We start from the raw sequence: 22,969 nt of genomic DNA on the forward strand, positions 1-22,969 counted from the left end.
TAGATGGTGGGAAACACGTCACAAGATCAACTTAGTGCAACAGAGCAGAACTATGAAGCACTTTACACATAAGGTTCAGCACTTTCCACTCAATTAGGCAATTAGCTGGCAGCCGACCAACACAACTCCTTAATTCTGAACTGATAATATTCACTTTAACCAAAGACAACCAAAGACAACCCAAATAGCTGTATCCTGGACTGCATCCTGGACTGCATGAGCAGCTATATTAAGATAAACTGCAGCACAATAGTGTAAATGAGGAAGAGCGGTGGTTATGGCAAACATTTTTATATGATGCACACTCAACAAAGGACAGATTTTGGAAAATGTAAACGTGGGCAGCCTTTGACCCCGTTTTGACCTGATGTTAAAAACACTATTGGAGTTTAACCCAAAATTACAAACTAAAGGAGGTCACAGCTACACTCAGCTCTTCACGCCACACAAAAGCCAGGCGTCCATCCTTGGGACTACAACACACCAGCATCTAAGATTTGCTTCCATTGAGATAGAGCAAGTTAGCATTCATCCAACTTTGTGACTCTCTCAAACAGCCTGTAATTGTCTTACTATCAGTGGCCTCATCGTAAAGATCAAGCAGAATTTGAGTTTCACTGGCATACATTTGGCACCACAGACCAGGTTTAGTTTGGCCAAAGGGAGCTAGATATTCAAAAGAAAAGGGCACAGCGCTGATCCTTGAGATACTCCACATCACAATGAAAAGGAATAATAGGTGACATTCAGCAGTCTGACCCATTGCCCTTGTGCTTGTGAAAGGAGTGGAGCGTGGCCAATGCTAGGCCCCTAATCCCTCCTATCCAAGCCACATGATCCAGGAAAATGATAGCCTCTGTCTCTTAAACATAATACCCTTAGCCTGACATGACATGACAGGGTATTTATAACGCACTTAATACCCAGAGGTTTCGAAGCGCGGACCCGGAGATCGAACCTGTGTTGCTCTGTGTCGCCTTGCTTCCAAGATGAGGAAGTTGCCCCTGAGCTATCCTCCCGAGACATCCATTATAATGGTCTCCATTCCAATGGGGCGGCGAAAGCCAGATCAGGCATCAGTGGAAAGGAGATGCTTCTCCAGGTGGTGCTGCAGTTGAGAAATCAGCACTGCTTTAACAATCTTTGCAATGAAAGTTATTGCAGATATGGGCCCATAACTGGATGGCCCTCAGGAATCAACTTTTTTCAATAATGTGGTCGCTTGTTTAAGTGGCTTGTTGAGGTTATCTATTAATGAAAATTATAAGATTTGGAACGATGACAGTGAAAACCCTCAGGGTCTACTTGGATTCCACCCTATCAATGGATAGGCAAGTCAACACCATATCATCATCAGCAGCTCTCACCTCTAAAATTATAAACGCGGCGAAACCCTACCTATCACCAGAAAACTACCTCAACATCGCAAGAGCCACCCTCGTCGCAAAATTGGATTACTGCAACGTCCTACTCCTAGGCACCTTCGCAAACAACATCAACAAACTGCAAATTGCACAAAATAGCTCCCTTAGAGCTGCCCTCAGCATCCCCAGGAGAGAGCACATCTCCCATGCAAGAAAAGATGCCCACTGGCTCCCGAACAAAGAGCGCATAACATTCAAGGCCCTCACAATCACACACAGATGCCTTTCCCAGACCGCCCCAGCCTAACTAGCGGAAAGAATACACCAGGCTCCTTCTCATAGGCCAATACGTGACCAATACTCACACCGACTCTCAGTCCCAGCATTCAACAAAGCTAAAGCTGCCGGATCCAGCTTTGAAGTACTGGCCCCTAAAGCTTGGAACTCGCTTCCGCTCAGTTTAAGAAATTAAGAGTCCCTCACAACTTTCAGAAAAGTACTAAAAACAAAGTTGTTTAACTAAACTATGACTAGACTGCACTGCCTCCATCATTGTTCCTTTGTAACCTTCGGAACAACTGTCAACACTGTCATTGAATGTCTCTTTGTAATAAATGTCATAATATGCACTAAGTGAATATTCTGCAACAGTGCCACAATGCCTCTGGGCTGCTGGGCACTTTATAAATCCAAATAAATAAAAACAAAATGACAAAAGCTTTTCAACCTATACCTGGCATCCCACTCCTACCACATTGCTGCTCTCTGCTCCAACTTTCAGTGCTATGCGGATGACACTCGGCTCGTTTTCAGGCTCCTCTCTGCCACCTCTTCTCCCACTCATCTCTGACTGTCTGCAATCCTGGAGTGGTGTGCCACCAACGACCTCTGCCTTAATGCTAGTAAGACAGAGATCCTCCTCATCGGCAGACCTGCACCTTCCTTTCACGTCACTATCTGGCCGGCCTCCCTAGGCCCTCTTCCTGTTCCCACCTGTGAGCCTAAGAACCTTGGGGTCATCTTCGACTCCACACTTTCCTTTTCTCCTCACATCTCTGATGTCTCTAAAAAAACAAACTACCAACTGAACCTCCTCAGAGGTATTCTTCATTTCCTCTCCTTCCCCCAGAAGCTCACTGTCTCTAGAACTATGGGTCTCTCTAGGCTGGGCTACGGCAACAGCCTCTTCCTAAATCTGCCTGCCTCTACTCTCCGCCCTCTGCAACTTATCCAGAACAGAACTGCGAGATGTGTCATTGGCCTCAAGCCCAGGGATCATTTCTGTCCAGCCTTGAAATCTCTTCATTGGCTCCCAGTGGCTGCAAGGATTAAAGGCATGGTCTAGTAAACATTTGTATTGTCCCAACGGGTCGGCCATGTTTTTTTAAGCCTAAGTGGCTCAATTTTAGAAAACTTTCCTATGGACCTTACCCGAGTTTTCGTCCATTAAACGCACGCGAAAACAAGCACCAGGGAGCCGCCATTTTCGATAATCCTATCTTTTCCCTGATCGCCCTGGCTGACTTGCTTTTGCGGCACTAAATCAATTCCCCCGCCCCTGAGCCTGACATTATCAAAACATTCATATTCCCCGCCTCTCCCCGTGACGTTACTGTGCTGCGTAGGCAAACGCGCCCAGTCGTCTTCTATGCGACTTCACACAGAACCCGGAAACCAACACAGATCAACTCACAACACAGCGCGCCACAATTCGGAATATGAAACTGTACTTTAAAATGAAACAGCAACACGGTACATTTGGTAAAGTACATTTATTTGACATTAAATGTTTAGAGAATATTCTGCAATTGACATATGAACTCCGGAAGCCATTTATTTTCTTTTATCTGTATCCGCAATAACTGTTCCGTTTCATCTTGAGTCACGCGCTGTTCCTTTATGGTACACAGGGTGTTCATTTTCGTAAAAAGAATCACTTTGGAAGCATGGTGAACCGCAAGGCTGTTCCATCAACTAGGCACTAGTCCATCCTAAAGGTTGATATGTTGTCCTAGCCACTAGTACAGCGTAAGGGCATGTGGGCCCTTGGCGATCGTCCCATAATATGGTGATCGTGCTCCAGTTGTTGACACGAAGCTGCAGGTGTCTGCTGAAGAATCCATCCGCCGGTGTCTCAAACAGATGGCAGTGGCAGTAAGGGATCAAATACCTGTTATGAAAACAAAAAAATTATAATTAGTCTCGCTAGCCGAACTTCATTAATATTACTCATTTTATTTATTACGGCCGATCAGAAACTATTTGCTTGCAAGGGTAGTTCAATGGAGTATGTTCGTCTCTAAAATCAATGCGAAAAGTAACGAGATAAAACGAGGCCAACACACAATGATAAACGACAGTATACATGCGTGTGGAATGATATGATATATGATATGGCATTTGTAACGCGCCTATACTCAAGTGTTACTAGGCGTGACGAGGCAGGTGGGGAACAAGGGCAGACAGACAACGATCCTACTAGGCCAGGTGTCTTTCTGATCGCGCATGGGGATGGGCTGTACAAGGTTAGTTGAATACAAATTAAATAATAGGGCCAGCTGGTGGCAAGTGCAAGGTAAATGCCGGGAGAAGGGGCTGAAGGATACAGAGACAGTCCCGTAGTGCAGTGAAAAGTGGCTGGGCCATGGAGCGGGATCGGTGAGACCAGTGGACCTGCATGCCCATGTGCCCACTACGAACAGTTTTACTTGCTTTTCCTAGCTCTTCATTCATTCATTTATTCATGCATCCATTCATTAAATCTTCATTCCGGTATAAAAGCGTGTAAAGATTTACTTACATTATATTTGAAATTTCCATTGTGTCTCTTCGTAATGCAGTCTGTAAAACGGACCGTGCTCTTAACAATGATTTTTCGTATACTGACCTAAAACTGAAACTCGGTCTAGTTTCTGAATTTTCTGCCTTATCGTCTCTTACGTTATTGCGCACTCCCTTCAAATGTAGTTCTTTCGGCATGGTCCCTGTCTCAAGGTCAAAAAACAATAGACCCTTATACTTCCAGTGCGACTTGTGGGCCTCATCTGGGCGCTGTCCTTCGCATTCTTTATTTGCAACATCACGTAGTATAGGCATCTATGAGAACTTGAAGTTTAGAATCCGTCTACGTAGTGCGCCTCAATGTGCAAATGCGAACTGGCTTCTCTCCCAAATGCCACGGCCCGCTTGGCTGGCGCGTTCTAAGTGCCCCAATTTTGTCCCCGTTGTCTGCGAGCTTTGCAGCCCAAATTGAGACATTTAATTTTTGGCAGAAGGTCAGGGAAAGTATAAAGTACCACAGGAGTTGAGTTAAAAGTGAGATTTATTGTTTGTTTGTTTATTTTATTATTTGCAATACGCAAGCCTCCCCTCCGTTAACAGTGCGCAGCATTTACATTTACATGAGATGAGACATGAGAAAAATATATACATACACATATGTGAGGTGAATAGAGAGAATTCAAAGATGACACCCAGCTTGTTCGCCACCCATGATGGTGAAGTTAGGGGTTAGGTTTACAGGTACACTGTACAATAACATTTATTTACAAAAAAGACAATCGTATTGCAATTATTTAAACCGGGATTTGTACTTCACAATCAGCTGTGCATCGGGTGGGCATTGCACAGTCGCAATGTTCGGTGGCAATGGATCACTGCTCTGCACAGAAACGTCCAAAATTCCATATCTGTGCTTCTCTAACAGCAACAATAAGGCCTTTCACAAAGTCGAACTGCATTTCATCATAGACTGGTTTGATCACCCATTGCTTACTTCGTTTTGAAAACACCTTAGTGTAGCGAGGCATCCTTACTTTACCCCTAGTCCTAGATTGTTCACGTCCGACATTGCTGTTATGGGCCAAGACCGCTAGTAGAGTGCGATGTTTCATGCCCCGAAAGCTAAAATGCAAGCGCTTTGGCCTGTACTTTAGGCACATATTGTGGAACACCTCCAAATCTCCTGTGTGACAGAATTCTGTCAGTCCTCTCAAATCTCTTGATAGAGTTTTGTCGAAAACAATCTTCTCAATGGCTTTGTGTGTCGGTGAAGATGGAATCAACCACTTCTTCTTCTGTGCCTCCTCTGGGGACAAAGGGCCATGTTCACATTGGTGGAAATGTTCATTTGCTGTCCAGCGGTGAACGTTGGTACAGTGGTGCATCAGTGACCGCCATTTTTCAAGTAGTATTTCCACTGACCCCTCACAAGTTTTTGAGCTCCACCAAAGATGGTTGGTGATAGAATGTGACCACTGCAAAATACTTTCAAAACCTTTTTTTTTTCCTGCAGCCGAGATTTTCTTATTGATTGATTTAGCAAGATGCCATTTGTCAAATTGATGTTTAATATGTGGGAACTGCTCTCTCATTGTCTTGGCAATTGAAACGTGTCTATCCGTGGCTATGAGGTCGGTGTGCATTCCCCTCGATTGTAGATATTCCACTGATTTTATAAAACCTAGTATCTCCATGGCCACTGACGATGTACATTGTGTTACCTGCACGACCACCGAACTCACAATTTTCTTACTATCCATGTCCTTAAAGTGGTAGGTGCAGTACTTGGCAGAAAATCCAGGGCTGTCGCACTGTCCATCGCCGGCTAGCCTGAATCGTTTGCCTTCGAATGTACTTGCTAGAGACAATTGTTCAATTTTCCAAGCATCACTAATGGCCGGAAACAGATAATCACGTTGGTATGTGTAGTACAGCGCTTTAGAAATGAAATGGAGTCCCACAAACTGAAAGAAAGCCTCTAACTTTCTAAAACTGGAGCCACTAAAAAGTGATGCAGCTGCACACAGTAGATTGCCTGCTGGCATTTTCCCCAGCATTGGTTGTGCAGACCATGAGAACCTATGATTTAATCTACAGGCGGCATTTATTTTGACGTTACTGCCTTTTATTTGACGAGTCACATTAATCAATGGCTTCCCACATACTTTCCCTCTAATGGAACGCACACATTTCAGCATACTTATAATTTCCATCAAACAACTGTCGAATATTTGCTCTCTTTCATTAGACTGTCATCCTGCGTCAACGTTGTTTCGGCCTTTGACGTTGTGGAGATTTCAACACATTTGAAAGTAATATCGCTGATATCAAGTTGTGATGCGTCTATGGATGCTGCGGCTGGTTCATTCACTGTCATTTCAACATCTATTACTTCAACATTGATGGGAGAACACAACAATGTCGACAGGTTTTTTGGTGGCAAATTTTTGGCGGGTGTAGATTGTGTAAATTGATCTGCAACTACTTCAGAGCTATCTTCAATACATTCAATAACATCTTCTTGTGGTGGTGCGGTCGCACTGTAGCTATGGTCCAATGCAACTTTGCTGTAGTCTCCAAACACAATTAATTCATGTTCTGGCCATTGGACATGAGCATCTGGAGCCTGAACACGCCTCGCCTCAATTAATAGTTCCTCCATAGTGTACACGGTCTGGCAAGCCACATCTCTCATTCGCTTCACTGTCTGTGTGTGTATAGTTCTGACACCCACGGGTAACTGGAGGAGATATTGGAAAAGGGATGTTCAGTTTAAACACAAGATGGAGTGTAGTAGAATTGACTGGAAAAAAACATAAAATAGTCCCCAGCACAAACATTTTTTTAAAGTTATGAACTGTTTGTAACTAACCTTTTTTTGTTTTTTTTTCTTTGCAACTTTTTTGACTCGACCTTCAACATCTGCACGCTGTAGCTCCGATTCGTTTCCGCATGTCCTCCCTTCCTCTTGCGCTGCAAGGACTATTTTTTCTGTATCCGCATAGACAGCACGGAATGAGGCTCCATCGTCTCCCTGAAACATCGTACTTTCATTACTATGTATCAAAATATTGTTAGCATAAAACACACGTGAGGACGAACACACAGGTACATCTCAATAGCCAAATACGATTTAAACATTGTGTGCAACAATCAAAGGACAAGTATTCGACCAGTGATAATCTATTTCGATGGAACTGTCAGTATCCATACCTCTGGCTCTGCATGGACTGCCATGAATGGTTGTATTGGAGAGGAGGCATCCGCATCTCCCTGAAACACAGTACTTGCATTAATATGCTTTTCAATATTGGAAACACAACACACACTTGGGGTCGACGGCACAGGTACATATAAAGAGATAACCGCAAATGATGCATTGTCCAAAAGAATCAAGGAAAATCCAAATATGATCACATTTCATCGACTTATTTCAACGATTCCTTCACATCTGCATCATCTAAATGAGATGTTGTGATTGTGGTGTAAGCTCCGTCGTCTCCCTGAAACACAGCACTTGGATTAGTATGGTTTTCAATATTGGAAACATAACACACACTTGGGGTCGAACGCACAGGTACATATAAAGAGATAACCGCGAAAGATGTATTGTCCAAAAGAATCAAGGAAAATCCAAATATGATCACATTTCATCGACTTATTTCAACGATTCCTTTACATCTGCATCATCTAAATGAGATGTTGTGATTGTGGTGGAAGCTCCGTCGTCTCCCTGAAACACAGCACTTGCGTTAATAGGGAAGAAAGTATAGCAAATGGAATCACGTTATATGATCATGCATGATGGAGCTGTCATTATCCATACCTCGTGCTGCTGAAGAACATCTATGGATGTTGCAAATGTAGTGCGCACTTCCGAAAGCTGTTGCGCCGATTCGTATACTTGAATGTCAGGCTCTGCATCAAGTGCAGGGGTTGACGCTCCATCAACTGCCTGAAACATAGTACTTGCATTAGTGAGGATTACAATTGTGAAAACATAACTTACACCTGGGGTCGACAGCACAGGTACATATCAACGGCTAACCACGAATGAAACATTGTGTAGAACAATCAAACGACAAGAATTCCAGCTCTGATGATAACGCTCGATGGAGCTGTCAGTATCCATACCTCCTGCTGGTGAGGAACATCTAGAAACGTTGTAGATGTGGCGGACGCTTCAGCATCTCCCTGAAAGATAGTACTTGCATTAGTATGGATAACACTAATTATAACTGAAAACAAACACCAGTGGACGATAACTAAGGTGTATATTAATTGGAAAGCAGTAACCAAACATTCGGTAAAATAATTACACGATAGAATAAAACTATCACTTGACATGCATAAAACAAGTATGTAGCGGATTAGCCTAGTAAGATTACCTGATACGCGCTAGAAGTGGTTGATAACTGCGACCACGTCAAGGATGTAGAATGTTCTTGCTTCAGATTCAAGGGATAGTCAAGAAGTTGTAAAGGTCAATTAATGATTGATAATGAAATGCCAATATTAAAAATAGCCATGTAAGCCGACAGAATACTTGAAAAATGCTCAATACAGCACAGTTCCCTGTCCCCATATATATATACATTGCGTTTGTGGGTTATGAAATCGAAAAAGAATATATTGATAAATGTCATTATTCAAAAAACTATACACTCATATCAATATCGAAATTATTACAAGGGATAGAACACCTACAATATCTATTAATCCATTCGGCTACACACTACCGCAAGGCCTAAAGCTAAATCCGAACACTTGACTCACCGGTGGCGGAATGTGGACGAATAGAGTGGGAATAGCGTTTTCGCGCAATTTCCGTGTCGTTCGCCGTTTATTCTTCTTTGTTACCCAAGAAGTTGTGTACATGTCCAAGGAAAAGTGCCGGCTGCAGATGCGGTATCGATCACCCCTCTTGTCCTCTAAGACTTGTTGGACTCTACTTTCCAGCTCATCCAGTGGATATCCGCAATGTCTGACCCATTCTCTTATTCGATCAACAGTTTTCGGGAATACATACATTGTAGTTCCTTCAGATTTCGCATGGGTCTTTGAAGGGCAACCGCTAATCGAACAGGCAGGCATTGTTGATAAATCTGAAAAGTAAATATCGACATTATTATACAATCTTCAAGAGTAAAGATTTGATACAAAAGTAAATGAATCATACAATGATCAATGCAAGGTTTGTTTTGGTCGCAGGAACTATACCAGTTCATTATGTGCTGCTTAGTATTTGCATAAGTTGCAGAAATGTATAACTGATGTGACTGAAATCTGAACATGTGACTCGTCCCTTGGATGTTCTGTCTTGCACGAGAAGGAAACATGCTAACATTATTGACTGGACCCCCGAAGGACAATTCAATCACAATAGTCACAGATGAAAATAAATAGATCTATTGATAGCATAGCAATGGAAACTCAAGTCAATACCAATGAGACCAATGAACATAGCACTATTGTGTACTCTACTCGAAAATAGATAGAAATTTAAAAATCTGCGGAATATAACCAGGATACATGGCCTTACCTTGACCAACAAACAGTTGGGTTCAGCAAGCAGAGCAGTATGTTGCGGGAGAATAGGTGGATGGCCACAGGTAGCGCACTGATGGGTATGCTCGAAGCGGTCACAGAAGTTCACGGATAGCACGACGACGAGCAGATTAGCATAGATCTCAGTGGTTCCCAGGTAGCACGTTCAAGAGTTGACTTGCAAAGCACAAAGATGTTCTCATGAGACATATCGAGTGGTTTTTAAAGTATTAGAAACTGGGGTGTGTTTGTGAATGAATGACGTATGTATGTCGTGGTATTAGGGGGGCGGCCTGCCTCAGGGGAGGCCTGCCTGCCTGGAGACACGGGGTCTGAGGAGGCCATGTGACCGATGGCCCCTTGGCGTGGGACACCTTTTGAAGTGTACATGCAGTTTGGCACCTTGGCCTTTCGCGCCCCGGACAGCCCCCCATGCCAGCGCGCATCCACGGGTGTGAACCGCCTTTGATAGAGGGGGGTGGGATGGATGGCCCTGGGGCGTGCAGATAAGGCACAGGAAGACTGCTGAATGGAGACACACTTATGTGGATTGCAGGGGGGCGGCCTGCCTCAGGGGAGGCCTTCCTGGAGACACGGGGTCTGAGGAGGCCATGTGACCGATGGCCCCTTGGCGTGGGACACCTTTTGAAGTGTACATGTAGTTTGGCACCTTGGCCGTTTGCGCCCGTCACAGCCCCCCATGCCAGCGCGCATCCACCGGCACGAACCGCCTTTGATAGAGGGGGGTGGGATGGATGGCCCTGGGGCATGCAGATAAGGCACAGGAAGACTGCTGAATGGAGACACACTTATGTGGATTGCAGGGTGGCGGCCTGCCTCAGGGGAGGCCTGCCTGGAGACACGGGGTCTGAGGAGGCCATGTGACCGATGGCCCCTTGGCATGGGACACCTTTTGAAGTGTACATGTAGTTTGGCACCTTGGCCGTTTGCGCCCGTCACAGCCCCCCATGCCAGCGCGCATCCACCGGCGCGAACCGCCTTTATATCAATATACAGTATATCGCCTTTATATCAATGATAGTATCTCGTTGCTTATCAATAACAAATGCCACATATCGGAGATTCTTGTGAGCACAGACCCACACTTCAACCGGTGTATTATAGTGGCCAAGACCCTAAGGCCTGTATAATCCAATGGTAATTGTTAGTATAGATATATGTGTGACTTTTATAGAGACATAACCTACTGAAAGACTTTGAACAAGTGTTATTTAGTGCATGCATTATCGAGAATATGTTATGTTAGCTTAGATAGTGACCACCCTGCTTCACAGCAACCAGACCTTCACCCATTCGGAGCACAGATGTCTGACGTCCAACCTTGAATGGAGACACACTTGATTCATTTAAAAAATCGAGACAAACGTTGTTAAAATATATGTGGTGTTTTATTTTGTATCTTATTTTCATGAAACAAAAATACAAGACTTTAAAGATTATACAGGTCAGGTTGCAGCACAGCGAGAGAAAATCCCCTGTACTGACCGCTGTCACTCGGGAACGTTTCTCTAATGGCACGAACGGCACAGGCGGGTATCACTCTTCGAACGCGGTGTCCAAGCCTCCCGTGAAGCCACCATGTAAAGGAACGATAGGCCACCAGCCTGTACCACCTGTGAAAAGGAATGAAACAAACTGTTTTTAAATGACCCAGATAAGTTTAATAAACGTTTGTTGTCAATGACAATTCTTGTAACGAATGGCATTTTACACGGACAAATGCTATCTAGACAATGCACACTATTGAATGACTTACATGCGTTACAATGATATGTAGATGTAATTTTGGATATAGTAGAAGAACATGAAATAGGAGTGGCATGACAAGCAGAGTATACTTACTCGTTACTCGGATTACGAGGACGAACAGTTGCTCGAAGTTCGTGCATAAGCACCATCATTATTCTCAACACGGCCCGTGTGAGGCAGGCTGCCCTGAAGTCTGGCAGCTCGGTGATGCATTGCGGTTGTGGCTCGCCTTCCGAAATGTAGGCCAGGCATCCCGAGTTTTCTCGGCAGCAGCAGTTCTCGTCCTCAGTTGGCATTAGCTCGCACCGATTGCATGTGCACCAGGTGGAGACGCCGTCCATTCGACTAGGCCCAGGCTCTTCATCTGTTGATTCGTCCTGCCAACTACCGTCCGAATCCCCATCATTTTCGCGTGCTTCCCTTTCCAGTAGTTCCTCCTCGGTATACTCGGGCTCGTACATGTAGGGCATTATTGTAGCCATTGTGTGTTAAACAAACTAAAATAATTGATAGCGGTGGTACTGGTATCTGTTCACACGGGCTACAAGCGGCGAAGGTAGCTGACCAGAGCACTGAAACGAGTCACAGAATACTCTAAGTAACACAGAGAGAGGAATGGAATCGAAAATCGGCTGCTGTGTGTTGTGAAACGGTCTGTTTATACTTATTGAGGAGAGAGGCGTCCTGCCATTTCCATGGCGACACGTCATTAGCAGAAGCGCAGCGAATGTTGACACGAGACGTGCTTTGGCGTTGGGAAATGGGCGGTACGAGTCTGCTGATGACAGGCACAGGGGCGGGGGAATTGATTTAGTGCCGCAAAAGCAGGTCAGCCAGGGCGATCGGGGAAAAGATAGGATTATCAGAAAATGGCGGCTCCCTGGTGCTTGTTTTCGCGTGCGTTTAATGGACGAAAACTCGGGTAAGGTCCATAAGAAAGTTTTCTAAAATCGAGCCACTTAGGCTTAAAAAAACATGGCCGACCCGTTGGGACAATATAAAAAATTTTACTAGACCATGCCTTTAAGTTCAAGACCCTCTGAATTGTCGACAAGACCTTCTCGGGCCTGGGTCTGCAATACCCTCAACTCTCCCTTCGGAAATAAGTTCCTACTCGAGCTCTTCGCTCCTCCTCCTCCAACTCCCTCAGGGTCAGTCGCTTCTCCAAGAAATGAGTTGGTGGTAGATCTCTTTATTCGGCTGGGGCCTCCCTTTGGAACAGCCTCCCTGCCTCTTTGAAACTTGAGAACCAACTTTGGTTCCAGATGCACCTCAAGACCTTCCTCTTTGCTTCTGCCTTCTTTCTTCCTCTCCCCTGCTGATCTACATCTGCTACTGCATCTGGGTACCTGGCTACCCTCTGAATTTGGGCCCAGCTCCTTGCCCACCGAGCTGCCTACCCGCACTGCCTCCTGGCAACCCTTGCACTTGGGTCTATATCTGCAACCCTACATTCCCCTTACCAGCACTTATTAGATACCCGTTGTCTGCACATAACTCTTGAACTTGGCACCTGTTGGCCGCACTACTTGTGGTTGTTTTGATCCAGGGTTCAGCACTTTTCACTCCTCCCCTGCCCCTTGCACTTTCTGCCTTCCCTCTCCCCTGCACTTGCGCGATCTCAATGTCACTGCGCCTAGTAAGATTGTTGTCTTGTCCTCCCTTGTACCCCGTGTTGCCACATCGTGCCTTGAAACACTTGTGTATAAACACACTATAAATAAAATATCATATCATATCATAGCTGCCTGATGTTTTTACTGTCTTCTGCCAGAGACGTGGATATGTTTTTAGCAATTTTGACTGGGCATGTGTCTCTGGGAGACCCGGAGATTTTAAGATTGCCAAAAAACCCTTACATTCTGTAGCAACTACTGGAGAAGATGTAACACATTTGCAAGGGGTAGACACAGAGACCAGCTCATGACTGTGTCCTCATCAGGACATTTTAATTACAGTTACATGGGAATATTATGTATATTATGTAGAAAATAACTAGTGATATTACTGAATAGCCATAACGTTGGTTATATCATGATATATAAGATCTTAGTGGATCTAAGCTTGTTGAAGTCCCTAAAAGATTCTTTGGAAATTATTAGATGAGAACATTCGATTCACCAAATGAAACCTTTTTGCATTTAATATATTTGCCTATTATTTTTGATTTGATTGGAATTTTATGTTTATATTGTACAGCTGGGTAAACTACCTTGCTTCTAGGTGCTATTGCAGACAGACAGTCAGTCAAAAAATAACCACAAATATGAGAAGAACAAAGCTTTTATGGACCTACTCTAATGAAATGGTTGGGAAAGCATCGTAAAACCAACAGTGGAACATTCCATAGTCCAGGGGCTTGCACAGAGAATCCTCGATTTTTATATCGAAAAGGAGAGTGGTGAAATAAATGATTAGCAGAAAGCATAGATGTAGTTGACACATAAGATTTACTCTTGGCCATAATTGAAGGGTGAGACATTCCATGTCTCACCCTTCAATTGTGAGAAAATATATTTTTAATAGAATTGCTGCTTTTGTTACTAAGCCACATGTATGTATTTATGTATGTGATTTATAAAGTGTGAATCTATGTGGGAAGCAATTTTATTCATGTATTTATTTATTTAGTCATTTGTATAGCACTTCCAGCCCGAAGGCATCTAGGCGCTTTTCTTGACTGTACCTAGAGGAAGCACACACAGAGTTAGATGTAAGGATGCAGGGTAGTAGAGGAGCTAGGAGGGATAGAGGGAACAGGAGAGTGGGTGAGTTCCAGACAGGGAGCGTTAGGAGAGAGTGGACCGATCATCTATTGGCAAGCTGTACTTTGAACAGTAGGGTTCTCATGTCCTTCCTGAAGTGTGGGATATAGGTGCCAACCTTATCTCTTAACAGAGAAAATGCCTGCTTGATGTTTCTTCCCTCTGGCAGTTCTTTGTCTCCAGTCTGATGATGTTGTGGTTTCTGATGGCGTGTAGGTCTGCAGAGTTGGTACATTCCTTGGCCAAGTAGGTGCTTTGTAGATGATGCAGGCTGCCCTGACCATGATGTACCTTAAAAAATGAGCCAGTGGAACACCTTGAGGATCAGAGTGATGAGTTGAATGTTTTTAGTCCAGTGATGAGGTGTTCCGCAGAGGCATCTGGGACTCCTGTGGGGAGGGTGTTGCTACCCGGCAGGTGGGAGATGATAAGGGCGTAAACAACTGTTCCGGAACTTGGTGCAGGGATGAAAGGCTCAACTTTGCGTGAGGAAGTGCAAGTTGGTACCAGTATGCTTCTGTCTTCTTTGCGATGCGTGTTCTGAATTGAAGGTTACGGTCGATGGCCAATAACGTGATTTGTTTTGGGCATCGATTATCTTTCTTCATGTTATTCTCTGGAGTACTGTGGTTGATTTTTTCTTTAAGTGCGCCAAGTGCCTGCAGTGTCGTTTTTTTCTCACACAAAACGATCCTTAGAATCTGGTTTGGTGCCAGTGGGCTAATTGCAATAGTGTAGTGTGTTGACTGGGCAGTAGGACATGGTAGCGGCATGTGCCCACATGAATTACCGCAGTGCAGCAATGGGCTATTAAGCCGCATGGTAGGCCATTACGATTTGGAACAGCCCGCTGAAAGAGCATTAGGGCCTCATTATTTACTGCATTCTGCTTTCCGATTGGCAGGGAGCTAGCCAATGGTCTCCATGTCCCATCTTCCCTTACAACTTTGGGTAATTGAATATTATAAATGAGTTCTTTAAACAAACGAAAAAGGAAGTTAGAGCTGGATGAAACAAACTAGTATATTTTGGTAGGTGTCAGTGGCTGGATATTAGGAACACATATCAAACAGAATCCAGATTGTATATATTTCGGTTTCATGTTGCAAGGATAAAGGAAATAGAATGAATATTTGGAGTGAACCACCAGACAGGCACATTTGCCAGATTTTACCACTGGTTTCGTGGTCTAATTCTATTGCACAGCCTCGAAAGAGATGGGACACATCCATGGACGGCCATAACGGATGCATGTTAGTTTGCAGACACTCTCTGTTGCAAAAGAAAGCTGTCAGCATCAAAGAACCGATATGGACTATGTCTTGAAATCAGTCTGCAAATTCACAATCTTGGGTTGGCGTTGATAACCTGAAAAATCGGAATAATCTAGAACAGAAAAATCATAACCAAGTTCAGAAGTTAAGTTAGGAAAATACATTTCCATATAAAAATGGAAGTAGAAATTGGAAATGAATCACTGGACAGTTTTGATAGGGCCGTGCTTTCAGGTAGTGTTTTCATATAATAGTCGAAGTAGGAAAGGGTGGGAGCAGGGTACTGGCGTTCCATGGAAATACTCATCACGCCCTTACAATTTAATTACTGTTGTTGGCATGATGACCCATCAGTGGAACATATTGGTGAGATTCCATACGTTGGTACCTCAAGCTTGGGACTTAGGGAAAATGGCTCCATGTGTGATGCAGAAAATGCTGCATTGCATTTACCGGTTGCGGCTTCACTTGACACACCTTGAGCTCATTGGGCTCCCAGCCCGCAGCTCCTCTTAACCCCTTCTCCCTGCCCCTCTGCTAGTCTCTTGGTTGCAAGGGAGGTCCCTCATCTTTACCCCTGTTCTCTCCCCCACCTGTACCCTCACTCACCTCATGCCCCTGGACCGTGCTGGTCTTCTGCCTCCTTGGTACCAGCTCCCTGCTCCAGCTCTGTCCCTTCCCCTAATCCTACATGCCCCCTCGCTGCCCCCTAAATACTCCTGCCTTCCCCCTCCCACACCCTCTCCGCCCAGGCACGGAAGTTGCTACGTGACCATTACCAGCGCGATAAGGACCGTGTTATTAATGGTGTCACAGGAAAGAGATCCCACCCTATTTTCCCTTTTTAGTCGGAGTCTATACATTGAACATCTAGGCAACTTACGCATCACTACATGGAACTTGTGTGGAGGATTGGGGTCAGGCAACCATCCACCTATTTCTTTAAACCCATTTCTCCAATCTATCTGGCTATAGAAGGATCCTCCAAAAACGAACTCCATCGGGCCAAATTCTAGTGTACCAACACTCTGCTTGTTGTTCTGAGGTACAAATACACCATTCCAATAGCAAAAACCTCGTGACAGCATCTGGAGTTGAAGTCAGTGATATGTTGACAAATATCAGCCACTGGTAAAACCCAAATCTCGCCAGCGGGGGGTGGGGGGTTTGGGGAATGGTCCAGCCAACTGATTCCAGCCATGCGCGGAGAGTGGCGTGCCGCACCCAGCAGAGGCCTATGTCATAGTGACCCTGAGCAGGACAAAAAGGCACACATAAACCAGCACAGGTGGTCAGGGTGGATAAAGGCACATCCTTTTCTCTCAGTCTCAGAGAACAGTTTCCACAGCGGCTATATTGAAGCACAACATGTCAGATTGGAAAATGAGGAGGGCTGGAGGAGAAAACATGAGGAGGGCTGGTGAAACATTTAAGTAAACTCCAAAGTGAAGTCAAGCACTATAAAATGGCTAGCAGCAAGTGCAGCAGTGCTCCTCTGCACACCAGCTTTTCTGTAACAGAAGAAACAGGAAGCAGGCTTCTTTTTAGACCTGGCGCACGCAGCAACCTATACAATATAAAGTGGAGGGTCTGAAATGCCATCTAGCAATCCTAGATAAGAGTCGCTGAAACCCAGACTGGCTGCAGAGTCCAAACACCGCCAGACCATGGAATGTTCTGACATGGATGAAAATGACCAATCCAGAACCCCGTCATAGAAGCCAACCTTCTGATGTCATTGCGGCATGTGAACATTGGCACTGAAATCAGTAGCCACAAGCATATGCTCTCTGTACATCAACTATTTGGAGGCTGAAAAAGACAGATTGACACCACACTTCTTCTCAGCAGCATTCCGTCTCATTCGGAATCATACACTTTGCTGTCTTCTTCCTATAGCATCACATGCCCTGCTCTTCAATGCGCGCTGATCTCTGTCTACATGTTATCAACCTCCTTTCACCAATACCTCTCCTTTGAACAATAACCATATTGCCATGTACAGCTCTTCCCAACCCGATGTATCTTATCTCCCATTCTAACCAAGCGTCACATCTCACCAGTAAACTTACTTTACAACATTTTCACTTGACCTCCCATTGGGCCTCACTACGAGTTTGGTGGTAATTCCACCGAATTACCGCCAACATCAGTTACCATTACTGTCACTTTGTCCCATGGGTTTACCACTGGATTACAAGTGGTGGTAGGGTGATGCAATTCCCCATTTTTGGAGCTGTAGGACTCCCTGGGGATTTTTGGTGGATTTACGGTCAGTGGTATCATCACACAGTAAATCCATCAGAACCTACAATTTGTCAGGGAAGGAAAAACAGTGGTAATTCTGTTACCGCCCCAACAAGTGGTGGTCATGATATCAATGGCACTTTTTTCCTGCACCGTAAAACTTGTAATGAGTCCCATTGCTTCTCACATCATGCACATTTTATCTCTCTCCAACCTCTTCTCTACATAACCTCTTTCACCCCTTTTCTTGTCAGCAAATTAAACAGCGTTTTCTTGCCAGCAAATTAACCAGTGTTTCCCCTGCCACCCTCATCTGGTGGTTTGGCCCACTCCCTCTTCACAAGATGCACAGAACTGCCTGTCACACTGAAACCTGTATATGTGATTTTTGACAGCGGCACCTTCTTGAAAAGTCGCCTGCGCTATACATTTTGCACTGGAAGAGGACACTTCCATCGTTCCTACGTTACAACTGAACTGTTCCCGGTCCGAACCTCAGTGCCACCTCCTGAACCCATTGCCCTTGTCTTCCGTTCCACCCCTCTTCCCAGCACATCTCCCCTCGATCTCAGACATGCCCCCAGCAGACGGTGTTCTCTCATTGCATGTTACCTCATCCAGTGATTTGATGAGCGTTTTGATGACCTTCTGTCCTTCGAGCCCATCAATCATTCTCCTCCGGATCTAGGAAAACACAGGCATCATTACATTTCAAAAGCATGGGCCAAAAACAAACCAAGCTGCCTGTTTGTATCCCATGCCAACAGTACCGTATGCAAACCCCATCCCTTCACCAACCTCCTAATACCATGCCCCAATCCTCAGCCCCCCCACACCCTCACAACACTGTGCTTGCTTAGCAGTGACATCACATGGGTTGGGAGCAGGCTGGAAAAGGCTGATGTTTGCGTGGGTAGGTTGGGGTTTGAGAGCCACACTCGGCAGTACTTTTGCATGTTGAAAATCAGGACAGAAAAGTATGTAACCATTCAATGTTGGCAATTTACAAGCATCATATTTTCAAAAAGGTGAATTCCGGGTCCAAATACATACACCAATATTGCCACCCAGGAATTCTCCTTTTTCAAAACATATTGCTAATAAGTTAACAAAATAAAATGAAATGGATTTGTGAATACATTGTTTTCTGTTATAATATTTAATTATATATATATATATAAATTATAATATATATATATATATATCTATATATATATATATTTATTTAAAAAACACGGATGCGGCGTGAAACCCTGCTCAAAGAGGACGTCGACACTCCAAAACAAACTCCTACAGGCCAAAGAATATTAATTTATACATTAACATTAAATGCCAAAACCTAGTATATGGATATGCCAATTAAACAAGATCCTCTGTACACATGCAATATATCATTGAAATATGTGAAAATAGGAGAGGGTGAGGGAAGTAATACATGCCCAGGTTACGCGGCTTGACCAGGCGATTGCCTCTTCAGTGAATTAACCAGCTTACTTCCCTCCCTTCCAAACATCTGCACCCAATGATCTACTATTAACAGTTTGATATGCTCCATTTTGTATGTGCATCTGGCATTAGCCTATCTATTGGTTGCAGAGTTGGATGCTGTACATCCTGAATTGAATTGCCTTATGCTTATTTCTATCTCCCTGAAAGAAGCTGGATGTTCATTGAACATACATACACATACAGACAGACAATATTCTACAACCTAATTGCAATGTCCCTTTCAATTACCTCAATACCAAACCAGGTATAACGCTTCCTGCACTGAGACTCTTTGCCCTATAAACTATCTTTATGAGGCAACTTCCTTTTCCCTTGATAACCCATGTCCTTTGCTCACCTCCTCCTTGTTGTCGTCCTCTAGTTCTGCATCCAGAAAATCCAAAGTCACCGGCTCTTGGAAATTGATGATCTAGTGTACAAAAAGAAAACACTTAGACACATGAAGGTGCAGTATCAACTGCAGACCCAGTTAAAAGTTTCACTTGTATTGTGGATCTCCAGTAGGAAAATGTACTTGAAGATTCACACCAATTCTCTCGAAAAGTGGTTACAACTTTATCACTGACGATAGCGCTAATTTCAGAGAGACCCTGCAAGTTTGTTTTGTTTTTGTGCACGCGAATCCCACAAGATGAACCATGCAGACTATCCCGACATCATCTCCCCTACCCAGGGAACAGAACCACAGCAACCCAATAAGATTCTGAGAAGACAAAGAGAATCTGCAAGCACAGACCAGGCTTCAGAATACCCCCTTCTGCTGAATGGTGGCTAATAAAGACCCCTTCACTCCCCACTTCAAAGGTACCAACATCACTGTGAGATAATAATTACTTTAACATCATGGTTACTCTTGAATAGTGCCTCCACCTTCCCTTAGTATCAGTATTCTACGGTCGTTCCAAAACGATCAGGTGCTTTGTGGAAGGAATTGGGAGGCAGCAAATTAGTCAAAGAGATTCTGCATATTTTTGCATGTGAGTGCAGTAATTGTTGCTTGAAAAATGCAGCATCAAAACTCTGCAGGGCAGCTATGTAGATGGCAAGGACGAGGCCCCTAGAGATCTGCCTCAACAGCCTTGTCTCTAGCAAGATAAACAAGTAGAAAAACTCGACTACTGCTTTGGCATTCCACCATCGCCAGGACAGTAGACTTGAGTTTCAGATACATGGGTGACTATTTACTATGGAAAAACTATTCCACTGAGGGGTTCCGAGTCACATCTGATAGCCAAAGAGAGGAAAGCTTGAGGTGTCTATGAAGTGACTCCGAAACCCTGAGTTGTACTATTTCCACTTAGTTAATAATCAATCATGTTTAATTGCATGTTGGATATGGTTTGAAATGAGGAATTGTTGCACACTACGTTTAAATTACTTGGGCAGACTGTGAATGGGTACTTTTGCTAGTTACAAATACTTACAAAAATATTGTTTGTGCACAGAAAAAATAGCATATAGTGGAATACAAATGACCTAATCGATCAGGAACTAACACATATGATATGATATGACATGGCATTTATAACGCACCTATACACAGGTGTTTCAAGGCGCGACGAGGCAAGGCAGGTGGAACAGAGGGACAACAGACAACGATCCTACCAGGCCAGGTGTCATTCAGATACAATCAATAGGTCAGACTGTGGGTCGACACATTATGTTTCGAGCCCCTGCTGTCAGAATCACACACTAACCCCACATTACAACAGGATGTTTTTTTAATCATGTGGTTGTGATGTCACATCTGTTATGCAAAGCAATGGTGTCCCTGGCCCTTTTTTCTTTAGTTATATGTTTTTGTATAGTTACATGTATTTTTCTATATATGAACTGTTTTTCATTATGGATTAAATCATATTAAATTGCTTTTTACCATTTCTCTGATTAACATGCATTGCATTTTTTCAACTATAGCACTTATTTAGCTTCATGCCATTGACAATACGTGGATAGTGGAGGGGTAGCATGTTTCCCTGGTTGCTTTTTGTTAGGAAAGATTTCCCTTAAGTGCAATTTTCCCTCCATTTATGGATCCCCAAAACATTTTGCTTTTGTTTGGCTTGCCTAACCTGACTTTTTCCAGTGGAGCACAGTCTTCAGCTGCACTATTCTGGCTTTCGCTCATTTGTTACGGGGAAATTGACACGCCCTCCAGGCTGCCAGTAGTGGGAAACTATGTTTTCCTTAGTCTTTAACTATGTTGCCATTTCTTGGTAACTGTTTATCTATGTGCCAAGTACCTTACAGTACCGCGCATAGGGGTCCTTTTGTTTTAAATCCCTAGCCAGCCTCTAAGGATTTTTTGCTGCTTGTACAAGTGTGCCTATGACGAACTGGTGACAGCAGTTTACTTTTAAAGTATTTTACTTTGTTTTTATGGCCCCTACCACGCTTACCGCGTTTGGCCTAAGACAGTGGCCAGTGCCGATAATGGCCATGCCATAAAGTCTTTTGTTCTGTCCTTTGGTCATTTTGTCCCTTTGCCTTCACCCAGGACGAGAGACCTGGGTATTCCTTATTTGGGCATGCAGCCTCCTGCGAAAACTGCATCATTTGCGGGCTCCTGCATGTCACCTGTGCTAAGTGTCCAGGAAGAAGTTTGGGACTGTCTGGTCCCAATCCACACTATTGGGGACAGTATGTCTGGTGTGCCTGAATGAGTGGAACCACTGTGGGCGATGACTGGCCCACTCCTGGCAGGCATGGAAGAGAGCAGCTCTTCAATTGGCTAGCCGAGATTTATTGTGCAAAACGAATCTTGGATGAGAGAGGAGGCTCTGCATCCCTTCCAGGTCGATCACATGAAGTTCACAACGAACCATAGAAGGAGCCAAGTATCCAAAACAAAGATCAGACCCATGGAACCACCAGACGTGTGCTGGAAGGTTTGACACCCTGACCTCTCTGTTGTCCTGTCGGACCCCTGCTTTTGTATCGTACCAAGGTCTGCAAGGGTGCTTTGACACTTTGGAGAAGTGGGACAAACTACTCTCGGCACCTCCTGCTTACCCTCGCAAAGAGCCTCTTCGGAAGTGTTCCTGGACCATCCAGCAAATTGATAAGCTTGAACAAGGGGTAGCGTATAGGAGCGCCGCCATCCTTAGTTGAGACTCGAGATTTTGGGAATCGCTTACTTTTGGTCCTGGGCCCTCTCCCACCAATACTCATTGCCCTGGCTCCTCTAGGTCGCGTTTTAAGAGAGTGCGCTAGGTTGCAAGCATTTGCAGTACCTGTGTCATCCCGCTGTGGTGCCTGCTGACCTCCCCCCCCATATCCTGAGATGTTCTGCATGGAACTATCCTTCTCCTTTCTTCAAGAGCTGAGAAAAGGCTACTGTCCCACCATGGATGATTGTCCTCATCTGCAGCCGCTGACAGCCAGAGTGACCTGTAACTGCAGGGGTGAAACCTACTAGCGAACTGAACTAGACTGACAAAGTTTGGCCTGGACTGTGTCGATGGTCGGTGAGTACTTGTATCAGTTACCGGTGGCCCCCTGGCACATCCATCTGTTTTCCGCACAAGAATCACTGAAAAGATACTCACCTAAGCTGGGCTAGCCTAAACTCCCCAGCTATTCCCGAACTCCAGAAATCACTCTACCTGCTATTGTAGACCCTCCTCAAGGGTTAGGGCTCAATTCGTCATCACCTCAACACCCTTTCTGAACAGCTGCAGGTCCCTGAAGAGAACCTGCTTTTCGCTTTATG

The 22,969-nt window shown here is 44.5% G+C and overlaps 1 protein-coding gene across 2 annotated transcripts in view; it reads right to left on the minus strand.

Annotated features, from left to right (window-relative positions):
- Nucleotides 1-22,969, minus strand: part of CACNA2D2 (calcium voltage-gated channel auxiliary subunit alpha2delta 2) — a 2,156,122-nt gene that overhangs the window by 246,686 nt on the left and 1,886,467 nt on the right. For both annotated transcript variants that reach the window (XM_069644058.1, XM_069644057.1), the window contains exons 19-20: nt 19,595-19,666; nt 18,361-18,432 (exon numbers count right to left, since the gene is read on the minus strand). In XM_069644058.1, the coding sequence (XP_069500159.1) occupies nt 18,361-18,432; nt 19,595-19,666 (144 nt within the window). The remainder of the gene's footprint in view (nt 1-18,360; nt 18,433-19,594; nt 19,667-22,969) is intronic.

This window comes from Ambystoma mexicanum, chromosome 2p (assembly GCF_040938575.1).
Source record: "Ambystoma mexicanum isolate Mex_15411 chromosome 2p, UKY_AmexF1_1, whole genome shotgun sequence".
Lineage (NCBI taxonomy): Eukaryota > Metazoa > Chordata > Amphibia > Caudata > Ambystomatidae > Ambystoma > Ambystoma mexicanum.